The sequence below is a fragment of the Rhinoderma darwinii genome, chromosome 8 (assembly GCF_050947455.1).
Source record: "Rhinoderma darwinii isolate aRhiDar2 chromosome 8, aRhiDar2.hap1, whole genome shotgun sequence".
NCBI classification, from domain to species: Eukaryota; Metazoa; Chordata; class Amphibia; order Anura; family Rhinodermatidae; genus Rhinoderma; species Rhinoderma darwinii.
In genome coordinates this window covers 44,664,434-44,681,092 of record NC_134694.1, presented here as the reverse complement: position 1 = coordinate 44,681,092, position 16,659 = coordinate 44,664,434, and the positions used below count along the sequence as shown (strand labels likewise).

The 16,659-nt window shown below is 43.1% G+C and overlaps 1 protein-coding gene across 5 annotated transcripts in view; it reads right to left on the bottom strand.

The window, feature by feature from the left end:
* HDAC8 (histone deacetylase 8) overlaps positions 1 to 16,659 on the bottom strand; it is a 128,771-nt gene that overhangs the window by 71,600 nt on the left and 40,512 nt on the right. For all 5 annotated transcript variants that reach the window (XR_012850144.1, XM_075834264.1, XM_075834267.1 and 2 more), the window contains 3 exons: positions 15,415 to 15,556; positions 15,073 to 15,185; positions 7,617 to 7,694 (listed from right to left, as the gene is read on the bottom strand). Coding sequence is in view for 4 of the 5 variants with exons in the window: in XM_075834264.1 (XP_075690379.1) it covers positions 7,617 to 7,694; positions 15,073 to 15,185; positions 15,415 to 15,556 (333 nt within the window). In the remaining variant the exon portion in view is untranslated. The remainder of the gene's footprint in view (positions 1 to 7,616; positions 7,695 to 15,072; positions 15,186 to 15,414; positions 15,557 to 16,659) is intronic.

Below are 16,659 nucleotides of genomic sequence, written 5' to 3'. Positions count from 1 at the left end.
TCTTGAGGCTATTAAATGCCGATTCTGCCTCTGGAGTCCACACCTTGGCGTTCATACCTTTTTTAGTAATGGTAGCGATGAGGGCCGTCAGTGAAGAGAAATTTGGGATAAATTGCCAGTAGAAGAATCCCAAAAAACGCTGAATGGCCCGCAGGCCCTGAGGATGTGGCCACTCCAGGACAGACTGGACTTTCTCCGGATCCATCTTGAAACCCTGATCCGAGATGATGTAGGCCAGGAAGGACAAAGAATCTCTCACAAAAGCTAATTTTTCCAATTTGGCATATAGGCGATTCTCCCTTAATCGCAGTAGAACTTGACGGACATGTCTCCGATGTGTCGTCGGATCTGTGGAGAAAATAAAAAATGTCATGAAGGTAGACTACAACGCAGACAGAGGCGGTCTCGGAAGATATTGACAAATTCATGGAAAACCGCAGGAGCATTACACAAGCTAAAGGGCATCACCAGGTATTCATAGTGTCTGTCTCGAGTGTTAAATGCTGTCTTCCACTCGAAACCTCGATGGATTCGAATTAGGTTGTAGGCCCCACGCAAGTCTAGCTTAGAGAAGATCTTGGCTCCTCGTATGCGATCAAATAATTCCGAGATCAGTGGCAAAGGGTATTTTTTTTTACCGCGATCTGGTTGAGACCACGGTAATCATTGTAGGGTCGAAGAGATCGGTCTTTTTTCTTTACAAAGAAGAACCCGGCACCGGCCGGGGAGGAGAATTTTCATATGAAACTCCTCTCCAAATTCTCCTTGATATAGGCAGACATGGACTGAGTCTCTGGCAAGGAGAGGGGGTATACGCGTCCACAGGGAGGCATCAGGAACCAGTTCAATCGGGCAGTCGTACGCCCGGTGTGGAGGAAGCATCTCAGCCTCCTTCTTGCCAAAGACGTCTGAAAACTGCACAAAATGAGTAGGTAGTCCTGACAACGACTGAGACATAAGAGGCAGAACAGGACGAACCTGTAAGCAGGCAGCGGTGGAGACATTTGGAGCCCCATTGGAGAACTTCTCCGGAATTACAGTCCAGAACTGGAGCAGCAAGCCAGAGCCAGGGCAGACCCAACAACACTTTATTGATGGCTTTGGGCAAAACAAGAAAGGTCCTGGTATGAAGCTTTCCTACTTGGAGCTTCAGTGGCCTAGTCTCGGACACGATGGGGTCGAGCAGAGAAAGTCCATTCACCGAGGCAACAGCCAGTGGTGTCTTTAAGGGAACCGTCGGCAACTGGAGCTGATCCACTAAGTCCTGTTGGATGAAGTTTGCCGCGGACCCGGAGTCCAGGTAGGCAGAGACCCGGTGCGTCTTCCCACTGGACACTATGGTGACGGGAATGGAAAATTTGGTAGAGTTTATTATTTAGACCTTTTCCCTCTAGGGTTGTCTCTCCAACCAATCCTAGGCTCTTGAGCTTTTTGGGACAGAGACGCACAAAATGGCCTCCGAGGCCGCAATACAGAGTCCCGAAGTGCGTCTGCGCGGTTTCTCCTAGACAGACAACTTGAGATGATCTATTTGCGTAGGCTCCTCTGATTGGACAGCTGATGAGGGCAGCAGGTGTTTCTGGCATGTAGGAGACTGCCTGGGCAAACCCCTGACCCAGTGAATCTCTAGAGACCGTTCCTGGATACTCATGTCAATAAGGGTGGCTGGAAGGATGAGGTCATCTAGAGTAGAGGGTAGATCTCGATCGGCAAGCTCGTCTTTGATATCGAAGGAAAGACCTTGCCAGAATGTAGCCGGTAAGGCTTCGTTGTTCCAAATGATCTCTGCCGCCAGGGTATGGTACTGAATGGCGTACTCGCCCACGGAGGTATCTCTTTGGCGAAGGGACAACAGGGATGCAGTCGCTGAACAGACTTGCCCAGGATCCTCAAATACAGTGCCGAAAGTCCGTAGGAAACACCGTAGGTCACGGGTATTCGGTCCCCGACGTTCCCAGATGGGGTTCGACCATGCCAGGGCTTTGTCAGTAAGGAGAGAAACAATGAATGCGATCCTGGCGCCATCAGAAGCAAATGTACTGGCATGTAGGCAGAGGTGGATCGGACACTGGTTCAGAAATCCCCTGCGGGTCCTCGCATCTCCGTCGTAACGGGGAGGCAGTGGCAGAGAGAATAGCGAATCTGTACTGCCAGGAGGTGTAGTAGGAGGAGAAGGAGCAATAGGACTAGGTGCCCGGAAGGTTGCAGATTGCGTATCCATCCAATGCACAATAATGTTCACCGCCTGGAGGAGTTTGCCCTGTAGTGACCGGAGGTCAAGTATCACCGCCCGCATGACTTGTGATGTCGTCATGTTCTTGGGTTGACCAGCAGGCTCCATGGCCTGAGAGTATTGTCACGATCTGTGGGTGTGTGAACCCATGGGGCCGCACCGCGGGATGGCAGTTGGCCAAACTCCAGTGTACCAAGTCAATATATATATAGTCCAAGCAAAAGGGTACCTGTCAAGACAGTAGCCACGGCAGGCACAGATGGGATCTTGACAGCAGGTGATGCAGACGAGACAGATGACACTAGACGTGGCCGATGGCAGAACTCTACTCCGATACTATAGCGGGCACAGGAATAACTACAGCACGGGATACTGGGCATGGGAACAACAGGTACAGGATAATACTAAGGGACCATTTGCAAGACTAACAAGAGGAATACGAACAATGCTCAGGCAGGGAGTGAAAGGGCAGGGCCCCTTTTATAGTCCAGAGTGATTAGGGCTAATTTGTGATATAATTAATGTGCACGCACTTGCCCTTTAAGGCCGGGCACGAGCGTGCATTCGCGCACCCTACGGGACACAGCCGACTGGAGCGGAAGTGAGTGCTTGAGTCCCCTAGGAAGGAGATGAAGGCCAGAACTCACAGATCCATGGAACGGCGGTCCGCAGCCGTGGACGCTACAATTTCTATGTAATGACGAATAGCTTTGAGGGTTATAAATAATTTAGCAATGAGTGATGTATACTTGAGAAAGGCTGAACTTTATGGAGAGGTGTCTTTTTTCAGTAACCGTACTGTTCACATCAAATTTTCTGCCTACGCTTTGCGGCATACGACGGGAAAAAGCTGACGAAATATACGTTAAACATAGGCCGAGACAGATGTCTAACAGTGGCATCAGTAACTGTAGACTTTAATGGTATCCGTTAAAACGGATGGGTCGCAAACTGGGGTCATGAGTTCTCTGGTCTGTCGGGCTTATGGAGTACACGCTAGACTGCCATGTCAAATGTGATGTGAACGGTCATAGTATGCCACCTTTGCGACAAGTCAGTTTGTGACATTTCTAATCTGCCCCAGTAAACTGTAAGCGCTTGTGAATTGGAAGCGTCTAACAGTAACAGCTCAGTCACAAAGTGGTAGACCACAAAGTCTCACAGGGCGTGGTCGCCACAAAATCTGTGTGCGTATGCTTAACCACTTCCCGACCGCCCACAGTAAATTCACGTCAGCACTTGCTGGGCTCTGTGCAGCGCCGACATGAATTCACGGTGGGTGTTAAAAGCACGATCCGGCTGTCTCAGAGTAGCGCTGACACCCGGATCGCTCTGATAACCCCTGCCTCTGGTCCCGGAGACATGATCGGGACCGAATTGATTCAGGTCCCGGTAATGTGATCGCAGGGAAAGTTTGTTGTAGCAACGAACTGGAAAGTTTGTTACTATAACAAACTGGAAAGTTTGTTGCTACAACAAACTTTCCCAGGGACCGATTGTGGGTGCTGCAGTCGGTTACAAGGCAAAACCGGGGGCCATATAACAGCCCCCGGGTCTGCCATGCACGGCCGCCTATGAGAACCAGCCGGAAGCTGGTTCTCATAAGCTTCCTGTCAGTGTGACCCTCAGCGTCACACTGACAGTTTAATAATACGTTACACTACCTAGGTAGTGTAATGTATTATAGCAGCGATCAGTGCTGCAGGTCTTCCAGTAAAACAAGCAAAAAGTAAAGAGAAAAAGTAATAAAAATGTTTTATAAAAGTGTAAAAACAAGTTCTAAAAGTTACAAAAACAAAAAATGCTTTTTATCCTATAAAAGTCTTTTATTAAAGGAAAAAAATTAAAATATTAAAAAAGGTACACATATTTGGTATCAACGCGTTCGTAACGACCCAAACTATAAAACTATAATATTATTTTTCCCGCACGGTGAACACCGCAAAAAAAAAATTTTTAAAAAATTGTCAGAATCACTATTTTTGGGAAATCAACCCTCCCAAAATATATAATAAAAAATGATCAAAAAGTCTCATGCACCCCAAAATAGTACCAATAAAAACTACAACCCGTCCCGCAAAAAACAAGTCCTTACATAGCTTTTTTTGACTGAAAAATAAAAAAAAGTTATGGCTCTCAGAATATAGGGACACAAAAAATAAATAATTTTATCGAAAAGAGATTTTATTGCGCAAACGCCACAAAACATAAAAAAAACGATATACTTATGATATCGCCGTAATCGTATAGACCCGCAGAATAAAGTACAATGTCATTTATAGCGCACGGTGAACACTATAAAAAAAAAAGAAGACAAAAAACATTGTCAGATTTTATGTCACTTTGCTTGCCAAAAAAATCTAATAAAAAGTGATAAAAAAAAAAAAAAAAAATCACATGTACCCTAAAATGGTACCAATGAAAACGACAGATTGTCCCGCAACAAATAAGCCCTCGCACAGCTCAGGTGAAGAAAGAATAAAAAAAGTTCTGGCTCTAAGAATATAGCGACAGAAATTGTGCAGTGTCCAAAAGCGGATAAGATCGGGTGCCATTTATCAGTGCGACACTGGCCACATATCTGCAGATTATTTATTTACCAAATTATTATACCCTCTTATTATGTCCTGATGTACTCCGCACAGCTTACATATGCCACCACATTATAAACCGAAATACCAGCAAAACCCCAAACAGAATAGTTACCAAGCAAAATCTGCGCTCCAAAAGCCAAATGGCGTTCCCTCCCTTCTGAGCCCCACAGCGTTTCCAAACACCAGCTTACGTCCACATATATGATATTTTATATCCGGGAGAACCCGCTCAACATTGTATGAGGTATTAGTCTTCAGTGGCACAAACTGGGTACAACATATTGTGCATTAAAATGGCATATCAGTGAAAAATTTTAATTTTCACTTTGCACCATCCGCTGCGCATTAACGCCTTCGCGCACCACGACTTAATGGCATGTCGTGGTGCGGGGGGTTATATATGGAGCGGGCTCATGCGCTGCGCCCGCTCCATATTCTGCAGGTGTCAGCTGTGTAGTACAGTTGACACTCGGGACTAATGGAACGGATCGCGCTGTTAAAAATGATATTATACTAGTGTATTGTACCAGCGACCTAATGATCACTCGTTCCAGTACCCTGAAGGGACTTTTAGGAGGTTTCCACTGTTTTGGTACCTCAGGGGCTTTGCAAATGCGACATGACACTCGAAAACCATTCCAGCTAAATTTAAAGAGGCTCGGTCACCAGATTTTGCAACCCCTATCTCCTATTGCAGCAGATCGGCGCTGCAATGCAGATAAGAGTAACGTTTTAAAAAAAAAAAAAAAAGAGCATTTTTGGCCAAGTTATGACCATTTTTATATTTATGCAAATGAGGCTTTCTAAAGTACAACTGGGCGTGTATTATGTGCGTACATCGGGGCGTTTTTACTTCTTTTACTAGCTGGGCGTTGTGAATGGGAGTGTATGATGCTGACGAATCAGCATCATCCACTTCTCTTCGTTAACACCCAGCTTCTGGCAGTGCACAGACACAGCGTGTTCTCGAGAGATCACGCTGTGACGTCACTCACTTCCTGCCCCAGGTCCTGCATCGTGTCGGACGAGCGAGGACACATCGGCACCAGAGGCTACAGTTGATTCTGCAGCAGCATCAGCGTTTGCAGGTAAGTAGCTACATCGACTTACCTGCAAACGCCGATGCTGCTGCAGAATCAAATGTAGCCTCTGGTGCCGATGTGTCCTCGCTCGACCGACAAGATGCCTAATTCCACTAAATTCAGCAAAGAAACTGTGGGGTCAAAATGCTAACTATACCCCTAGAAAAATTCCTTAAGGGGTGTAGTCTTCAAAATGGGGTCACTTTTGGGCGGTTTCCACTGTCTTGCTCCCTCCAGGGCATTGCAAACGCGACATGGCGCTGAAAACCAATCCAGCAAAATCTGCGCTTCAAAATACATATGGCGCTTCCTCCCTTCTGAGCGCTGCCGTGGGTCCAAACAGCAGTTTAGTACCACATATGGGGTATTGCCGTAATCGGGAGAAGTCGCTTTACAAGTTTTGGGGTGCTTTTTATTCTTTATTCCTTGCAAATATATTTTTTTATATTTTTTCCGAAAAAAAGTAGATTTTCACTTTCACAGACAAACTCCAATAAATATAGCAAAAGATCTGTGGGGTCAAGATGCTAACTGTACCCCTAGATAAATTCCTTGGTGTGTAGTTTCACTTTTGGGGGATTTCCACTGTTTCGGCACTACAAGACCTCTTCAAACCTGACATGGAGGATAAATTATATTCTAAAAAAGGAGGCCCCAAAATCCTCTAGGTGCTCCTTTGCTTCTGAGGCCGGTGTTTCAGTCCATTATCGCACTAGAGCCACATGTGGGATATTTCTAAAAACTGCAGAATCTGGGCAATAAATATTGAGTTACATTTCTCTGGTAAAACCTTCTGTGTTACAGAAAAAAAATGTATTACAAATGAATTTCAGCAAAAAAAATAAAGTTTGTCAATTTCCCCTTTACTTTGCTTTAATTCCTGTGAAGCGCCTAAAGGGCTAAGAAACTTTCTGAATGCGGTTTTAAATACTTTCAGGGGTGCAGTTTTTAATATGGGGTGATTTATAGGGTCTATCTAGTACATAAGGCCCTCAAAGCCGATTCAGAACTGAACTGGTCCCTGTAATAATCGCCTTTTGAAATTTTCTTGAAAATGCGAGAAATTGCTGCTAAAGTTCTAAGCCTTGTAACATCCTTGAAAAATAAAATAATGGTCGAAAAACGATGCATATATAAAGTAGACATATAGAATATGTGAAATAGTAACTATTTAGTGTGGTATTACTATCTGTTTTACAAGCAGATACATTTAAAATTAGAAAAATCATGATTTTTGCAAATTTTCTCTAAATTTTAGTGTTTTTCACAAATAAGGAATGAATTTATTGACCAAATTTTCCCACTAACAAAGTACAATATGTCGCAAGAAAACAATCTCAGAATCGCTTGGATAGTCAAAACCATTCCAGAGTTATTACCACATAAATTGACACGTCAGCTTTGAAAAAATGGGGCTGGTCCTGAAGGCCAAAATGAGCTCGGTCCTGAAAGGGTTAATGTTCAGGGGACCACATACTTTTGGCCATAAAGTGTGCTTATACTTAATTTAGTTGAAGTTAATTAATTCCCATTTAAACTGGCCTTCTGGCTGTAACTACCTAAATATAACGATCTCATTCAGCAAATGCCATGTAACCAGAAGATGTGTGATGTAAAATTCAGTAATTAAACCGTAATGAAAATAAGATGACAAACAGAATGCAGAACACAAGATATAAAATATGAACACCACTATAAACCACATACCTGGAAAAAAGCCAGGAGAAAATTTGTGTAGAGAAACAGTCATAACTTTAGATGTGAAACTAAATGCATCTTCCACTCCTGAAGTGAAAAAAAACACATCGGTTATACAAGACCAATGCCAATAATATGCCCTTTTGCTTCAATTACAACAAACAGCAAGTCAAATATTGATTATCTGAGCATGCAATGGAAGAAAAAAAAAAGTCAACATTAAAAAGGTACCTGCACATGGAGCGGAAATGCTGCGGATATTCAGTCCAGATTTGAAGAAAAATAAGCAGTGGAATACAGAACAAGCCATGTAGATTACATTTAATGTCAATTTCTGTTGCGGATTTTCACTTCTTTAAAGGGTACCGGTCACCAGCATTTCACCTATTAAACCAGCAATACCTGGTGGTAGTGGGTGAAAAATATTTTTCATGTAACCTAGAATCTATTATATATTTTGGAAAGTTGAAGCCCGATTTTTCATTGGTTTAAAATGGATCACGTCATCTGTAAGCCATAACAACCAATCAGATCGCTGCTTGGATTTTTAATACCTGCTTTGGAAATTATAAAAGCTTACATCCCTACAAGCAGCCAATCAGGTAACAACCAGAGTGATGTCACGCTGCTGCTGCTGCTGACACCATAATCTGCCTCCCGGTACATTATTCAGAGACCAGACACACATCTAATACACCGCCTGCTGCCACCAGACTCCACATCCAGGAGAGGACGCACAATATTCCTCACAAGACCGTACTCCATCTCCTGCTACAAAAAGAAGCCATCTCTGCTGTGTTTTCCTGGGACATGATCAGAACAACTTCCTTACATGTAACATGGGAGACATCACAGTCCTTCTACTATACTGGATCAAGGTTAGTATATATAGGCAGGTTGTGTATTTTGGTATATTTGCCAACAAACCCGTTTTGTGGGAGACAGTCCAGCAAGCCGGGTTATGCAAATTTGTGTTTTCAGGCAGAAAGGGGGCGAGTCATCAATGCTTTGCTACTATGGGTTTGGGTTGATTGGTAATGATAAATAGTATGGGGGAGGGGTACGAGTGAGATTATAACCTCATCCACACACTAACGCTCTGTGCAGTAACGGGATGTCTCTGTAATGGAAAGGTCTCCAGATTTATTATGGACACAATCCATTATAACGTTCATTTTTATATCCATGTTACAGACAATGTTTTTGGTTATTGATATAAATTAGACTTTCAATGTTAGTGTTTACTGAAAATTACAATGTTATATATGTCTCATAATGAGAGCCACTGTAGTTTATATGAGAAGAATGTGTTGTGAAGGTTACTATGGTGATAGCAGCCATCTTGGGGCTTATGTCAGAAGAATGCATTGTGCTGGTTGCTATGGTGATACCAGCCATCTTGTGCCTTATATGAGAACAATGTGTTGTGCTGGTTGGAATGGCAGACATCTTGGAACTTATGGGAGAAGAGTGAACCTCATTTAAAACAACTGTCTAATAGAAAAACTGGATTTGTTGACCATAGCAACCACAGTGCAGCTTTCATATTTCCAGCGAAGTGGGGGAAAAAATGAAAGCTGAGCTTTGATTGGTTGTTATGGGCCACAGGATATGTTTTTCTATTAAACAGTTTTGATAAATGCGGCTCAATGTGCTGTGCTGGTTACTATGGTGATGACAGCCATCTTGTTACAGTCAAAGGAAGTTGGTGTGAGGAGCCTGATACTGGATAGAACTATATAAAGTTTGTTTGAAGCCCGATCAGGGAATAGCTATTTTTAATTGGACATTGAACGAAGTTTGCCTCCTTTTTGTGATTTTTGATTGGATTAAAAATCGCTTTTACTGAAATTTACTTTTCACTGCCATTCACTTTTCAATTTGCATCGAAGTACACACTTGCCTGATCGTGATTTTTGATTGGTTGAAAAACAAACCAACACGATTTTTGATTGGTTGTAAAACAAACCAGTATCGATTTTTGATTGGATTGGACATTTCACAAAGTTTGCCTCCTTTGCAGATTTTGATTGGTTTAAGAGTCACTTTGATTGGTTGAAAAACAAACCAATAGTGATTTGCGATTGCATTGGACATCGAACAAAGTTTGCCTCCTTTTGACTGGTTTAAAAGTCACTTTTACTGAAATGTACTTTTCACGGACTATGGCTCGCAAAACAAAAATTCCTGAACAAAGAGAAGGTCGACGCTTGGCTCAAAGAATACGTCGAGCAGCAGAAACGCCAGAAATGACCAATGCTCGGCTTGAAGATCAAAGATTGCGACAAGCGACTGCAAGAGCTGAAGAAACACCTCAAACGACTGATCGCCGTGTTCGAGCACAAGGCGCAAGAAATATTGTTTCTCAACGAACATCTTGGGATTGCATGAACGAAGCTGCTATGCAATACGACCCAACAATTGAATATGATCTGCACGACTTGGTCAATATTGGAACCATGGACACGACCTGTGAAGATTGTGAAGCCCAGAAGTGGAAGTCAGAGCCACCTGGCATGTGCTGCTCTGCTGGCAAGGTTCAACTACCCCCACTTACTGCACCACCAGAACCACTCAAGTCACTGATGACTGTGAACACTCCCCAAACCAAGCACTTTCTGGGAAATTTGAGGCGCTACAACTCTTGCTTTAAGATGACTTTGTTTGGTGTGAATGAAATTTGAGAGAGAGGCTTCATGCCCACCTTCAAAATTCAGGGACAAGTTTGCCATCGACTTGGATCGCTGCTGCCATTGCCCAATGAACCACCAAAGTTTCTGCAGATTTATTTCATGGGCGATGAAAAGCTTCAAATTCAGCAACGACAGAGCAACGTCCCGGAAACTCGGGCCGACATTCTGCTGGAACTGCAACAGATGCTTCACGAACATCACTGTTATGTCGAGTTATTCAAGAGCTCTTTGAAAACTATGACTTTGGATAACTACAAAGTGGTCATCAAGGAGGACAGAAGGCCAAAAGGAGAGCATGAGCGGCGATACAACGCACCAACTGTCGATGAAGTTGCTATCGTCATTGTTGGGGATTTTGAAAATCGGGATATTGTGCTGCAGAAGCGTGATAATCAACTTCAGAGAGTTTCTGAAACCCATCGATCATATGACGCACATCAGTACCCACTGATCTTTTGGCAAGGCGAAGACGGATACGATATTCAAATCTTCCAAACAAATCCAAGTACTGAAAATGCTACCGCCGGGAAAAAAGTATTGTGAATGGCCTTCTACGCCTATCGAATTATGATGCGGGCGAGCTATTCAAATCACCTGTTGATGTGCCATAATCTTTTCCATCAGTTTTTGGTTGATATGTATGCCAAAATCGAAAACTGAGCGACTTCGCTTCATCCATTTCAATCAGAAGGCACTTCGCGCTTAAAGCTATATCCACCTTCGAGATGCTGTCGTCAATGATGGAAACACAAGCAATGTTGGTCAGATGGTTATCTTGCCTTCCAGCTTCACAGGGAGTCCTCGACAAATGCACAAATACACTCAAGACTCCATGATATATGTGCGAAAATATGGAAGGCCTGACATGTTTATTACTTTTACGTGCAACCCAACATGGAAAGAAATTCACCAAGAGCTCTTGCCAGAACAATCGGCGACTGATCGACACGATCTGGTAGCCCGAGTCTCTCGACAAAAGGTTATCAAGTTCATGAATGTCCTCACGAAGGGCAAGATATTTGGAAAAACTCAATGCTTCATGTGCACAATCGAATGGCAAAAACAAGGTTTGCCGCACGCACATATACTGATCTGGCTGGAGGAGAAAATCCGACCAAATCAGATCGATTCGGTAATTAGTGCAGAGATCCCAAATGCACAAGATCATCAAAAGCTATTCGACATCATCATGAATAACATGGTTCATGGACCATGTGGAAGACTCAATCCAAGCTCCCCATGCATGAAAGATGGCTTCTGTGCAAAGAGATTCCCAAGACAAGCTGATCCATGAAACTCAGTCTGGAGATGGTTATTCACTTTATCGCAGAAGAAAAGTTGGAGAAGGCGGGTTCACTGCATTGATGAAGATTGGCAATAGTTACCAGGACATCGAGGTCGACAACAGATGGATTGTACCCTACTCGCCATTTCTTTCCAAGACCTTTCAATCTCACGTCAATGTTGAATATTGCAACTCAGTTAAGGCGATCAAGCACATCTGCAAATATGTCAACAAAGGATCAGATAAAGCAGCTTTTGGCTTGGAAAGACAAGGAAGACAACTGATGAAATCGCCAAGAAAGACAAGAAAAAACAATTGATGAAATCGATCGCTTCCAAACTGGACGTTACATCGGTAGCAACGAGGCTGTATGGCAAATTTTGGACATTCCAATTCACGACCGCTATCAGACGGTAGTTCATCTCAACGTCCACTTGGAAAATGGACAGAGTCTACTTCACAAAGCAAACTGCTGCGCAACAAGTTTTGCAGCCCAAAGACACCACACTGACAGCATTCTTCAAGCTTTGCCAAAAAGATGACTTTTCAACGACACTCCTATACTGCGATGTTCCAAAGTATTATACATGGAATAAATCGACAAGAGTTTTCAAGCGAAGAGTCCAAGTAACACCAGTGGAAGGTCATGTTGGAATCAAGTCAAGTGATGCTCTTGGCAGAGTCTACACAGTGCACCCAAACAACCACAAGTGCTTCTTTCTCCGGTCGCTTCTTCACACAGTAGCAGGCCCGACATCGTTTGTTAGCCTCAAGACTGTTGGTGACCATGTTTGTACAACCTATCTGCAAGCATGTCAAGAAAGGGGACTACTTGAGAGTGATTCTCATTTGGACAAGACTTTAGAGGAAGCAGCGACCTGCCAATTACCAGTAAGCTTACGAAACAGATTTGCTGTCATACTCACGACGTGTGGACCATCCAAGCCACTTGAACTGTGGGAAAAGAACAAAGAGTACCTCTCGGAGGATGTTGTTCTGCCAGCACGACGGCAAAACCCGGGACTCCAATTGGACAGCTGTACTCCGCAAATGTTCAACATGTCATTGATCCTACTTGAAGAAAAGACCCTCATGATGGTTGGAAAGAGACTAGAGCAACTTGGACTTCCCGCGACGGAAAGTAACAACGACGAAAGACTTGGACGGGAATTGCTTTGAGAAACAAGCTATGACAGGAGCGCTCTTGAGACTTATCTTGCAACGAATTAACCTCTTTTGGTTGCTGACCAAACGACGGCATACAATCAGATCTTGGACATGGTTGTGAAAAACACCGGTGGTATGGTCTTCTTGGATGTTCCTGGCGGAACAGGAAAGACGTTGGTCATAAACCTGTTGTTAGCAAAGATCCGACAACAATCCAGGATTGCTTCCTCAGGCATTGCGGCAACATTGCTTGATGGTGGCAGAACTGCCCATTCAGCGTTCAAATTACCGGTCAAATTACCGCTCAACTTGACTCGAGATGCGTCTCCTGTTTGTAACATCAGCAAAGATACTGGTGTGGCAAATGTCCTGCAAGAATGTTTGATGATTGTCTGGGATGAATGCACGATGGCACACAAGTTGGCGCTTGAAGCTCTGGATCGAACTCCGCAGGACTTGCGTGGAAACGATACAGTCATGGGAGGTGTTGTCTTGGTGTTGGCCGGTGATTTCAATCAGACAATGCCTATTGTTCCTAAGGGAACACCAGCAGACTAATTGAAGGCTTGCTTGAAGCAGTCGGTGATGTGGAGGCATGACAAGAAGAGGAGTCTGACTACCAATTTGCGAGTTCATCTGCATGGAGATGCCACAGCTGGTGAGTTTGCCAGCAGATTACTCAATCTGGGGAATGGAGTTGTTCAAGTTGACAATGGGACGGATCTCATCAGCTTCCATGATGATTTCGCTAATTTTCCCAAGTCGGTGGAAGAGCTTACAAACAGTGTCTTTCCCAACATTGCCTTCAACTACAAAGATCATAATTGGTTATGTCAACGGGCAATACTGGATCCAAAGAATGATTCTGTCAACGCCATCAATCAGCAAATTCAAATGACTCTGCCAGGTCAAGAAAAGCTGTACAAGTCCACCGACAGTTATTGACCCCGATCAGGCATGACGCGGACCAATCAGCATCATACACTTCTCTTCAATCATGATTGGCTGTACTCACAGCACAGCGTGATCTAACTTTACCGAAGTGTCTTGGGAGTGAATAGACATCGGATCCAGCCAGGATGCGATGTCTATTCACACTCTCACACTCCCGACACTTCGGTAAAGTTTCTGTGGGACTTAACTCACAGCACAGAATGATCTTGCTGTGAATGACAGCACAGCGTGATCTCGCGAGATCACGCTGTGTGTGCAGTGAAAGAAGCTGGGCTGGAACGATGAGAAGTGTATGACGCTGATTGGTCAGCGTCATACACTTCTCTTTACAACGGCCAGTTGGTAAAAGGTTAAAAAACTCCAAGGTGTCTATTAAGAAACGAATTAGCATAAATCTAAAACGGTTCATAACTTGCTCAAAATTGATAGTTTTTCAAAATAAAAACCACTGTTATCTAAATTGCAGCGCCAATCAGATAATGTAGGAGATAGAGCATATAGAATCTGGTGACAGAGCATCTAACTTCCTGCATTAGAATAAAGCAGCACCGTAAAAAGGCTACTGCATCAGAATAAAGCCCATTGGGGACAGCTGTGAAAAGGTGTATTGGCGGTCACTAACGTGAGAATATAAATGTGACAAATAAACTTCTTAAATTGATTTAAACAAGTAGTCATTTTTTGATGACACATTCCCTTTAAATAATGAGCTCTGGATGAGCATGTCAGTTTACTGGATACACATAGTACTGTAATATATTTAATTCCATGCAGCTTAGTATAATATAATCTATAGCAAATATTTATTTGTTATAAAGTTAAAAAAAAAAAGCGACCACAGTATGTGACAGCCTGACTTAGGTCACATATGCTGGTCTTTCCATGCAGTTTGCAGATTAAAGCCTAGTTCACACAGAGTATTTTTGGTGCGGTTTTTGATGCGGAAACCACATCTGAAATCGTGCCAAAAACCAGCAAAAAAAGTGCAGGCAGGTCAAAATCTGCCTCAAAATTACGGAAGGAATTTTGTGGCAGATTTTTCTGCTTGCAAGAAACTCTGTGTGAACATACCCTTGATTAAAGTTAAAAAAATAAAATAAAACACCTTTGAAATGTGTGACAAATCTAAGATCTCATTAACACTTGTGTACTTGATCATATTTATTTTTTATTTATTGCAGTTTGCAGAGAACACATAATGGAGTACAAAACCATATTGAAATATTGAAACAGTCGAACACGCTGCAAACCGAGGATAATATGCCATGAAGGTTTATGGTGGAAAAACCACTTTCATGCTCTACGAATGTGAAAATACAGAAGTTTCTTATTTTAGGACCACTAAAAGAACTGAAATGCTTCTTACCATCTCCATGATGTAAATCCAGATCAATATACAGCACTCGGTCATATTTTTGCCGCAGTTTCAAAATGCCTAAAACAGCATCATTAACGTAACAAAATCCTGAAGCTTCATCTCTAAGAGGAAAAAAAAAAACAGATAGCAATGATTACGTTATAGAAAGCCAGCATACATATAACTGCCCTCCTTCCCCAAAAAGGTAATACGTGACAAAGGAAATATTGATACTTGCATTAATAGAAATAACGATCATTGAAAGTCCCACAAACAAAACATTAACTAATATGCCAAAAGACTATATTCTGTGTTTCAGTTGAATTTACCCATGGCTCCCACAATGCCTACTTCTTAGCATGATGCCAACCACCTGGCCAGTTAATGGCAATGCGGGCCTTGGCTTCCATTAGGTGTTCAGCTGCAGTGAGTGTCGCTCCTCCTACAGCAGCAGCATAGTCATAGATGCCGTCAGTGATGGGACAGTCATAGCCTGAAATGTAACATTAACAAAATCTTAAATTAGCACGGTTACCTTTATTTCAAGTTCACATAAAAATAACAGAAAAGCTTGTATACATACCAATGTTCAAGGCCATGTTCACACAACGGATATTCACGCGGATTGCTCGCCAAAATCCGTAAACAAACAGCGTCCCATTAACCCCTTCCCGACATGCGCCGTACATGTACGGCGCTGTCGGGAGGTGCTTCCCGCAAAGCGCCGTACATGTACGGCGCAGTGATGGTGCGGGCTCAGAAACAGAGCCGGCACCATCACCTTGGGGTGACAGCTGTATTATACAGCTGGCACACTCCTGTAACTGCCAGGACCGGAGCTACTCTCCGATCCGGCAGATTAACCCCTCAGATGCTGCGCTCAATAGAGCTCAGTTCACACGATCGGCAACCCAGTGATGCAATCGCTGGGTTGCTGTGGCAATCGGACGCCAGAAAATGGCGTCCGAGTCTGCCTTGTACGGGAGCCGATGAGGACCCGCCTGCGGCGCGTTCTCATAGGCTTGCTGTCAGTGAATAACTGACAGCGCTAATACACTGCACTTCGTATGTAGTGCAGTGTATTAGAGTAGCGATCGGGGCATCAGGCCCTCATGTCCCCTAGTGGGACAAGTCAGAAAAGTAAAAAAAAGATAATAAAAATGTGGTAAAACAATAAAAACACACACATTTCAAATAAAAATAAAGCTAAACTGACTTTTTTCCCATAGTAAGTCTTTTATTATGGGAAAACCCGTAAAAATTAAAAAAAACTATACATAATTGGTATCGCCGCGTCCGTAACGACCAAAAGTACAAAACTATAATGTAATTTATCCCGCACGGTGAACGCCGTAAAAAAAGAACCATGAAAAACCACGCCAGAATCTTTGTTTTTAGGTCACATCTCCTTCCAAAAAAATGCTATAAAAAGTGACCAAAAAGTCACATTTACTCCAAAATAGTACTAAAACGACAATCCGTGCCGCAAAAAATAATCCCTGACACCGCTTTGTGCACGCAAAAATAAAAAAAGTTATGGGTCTTAGAATATGTCGACAGAAAACAAATGATTTTATAAAAAAAGTGATTTTATTG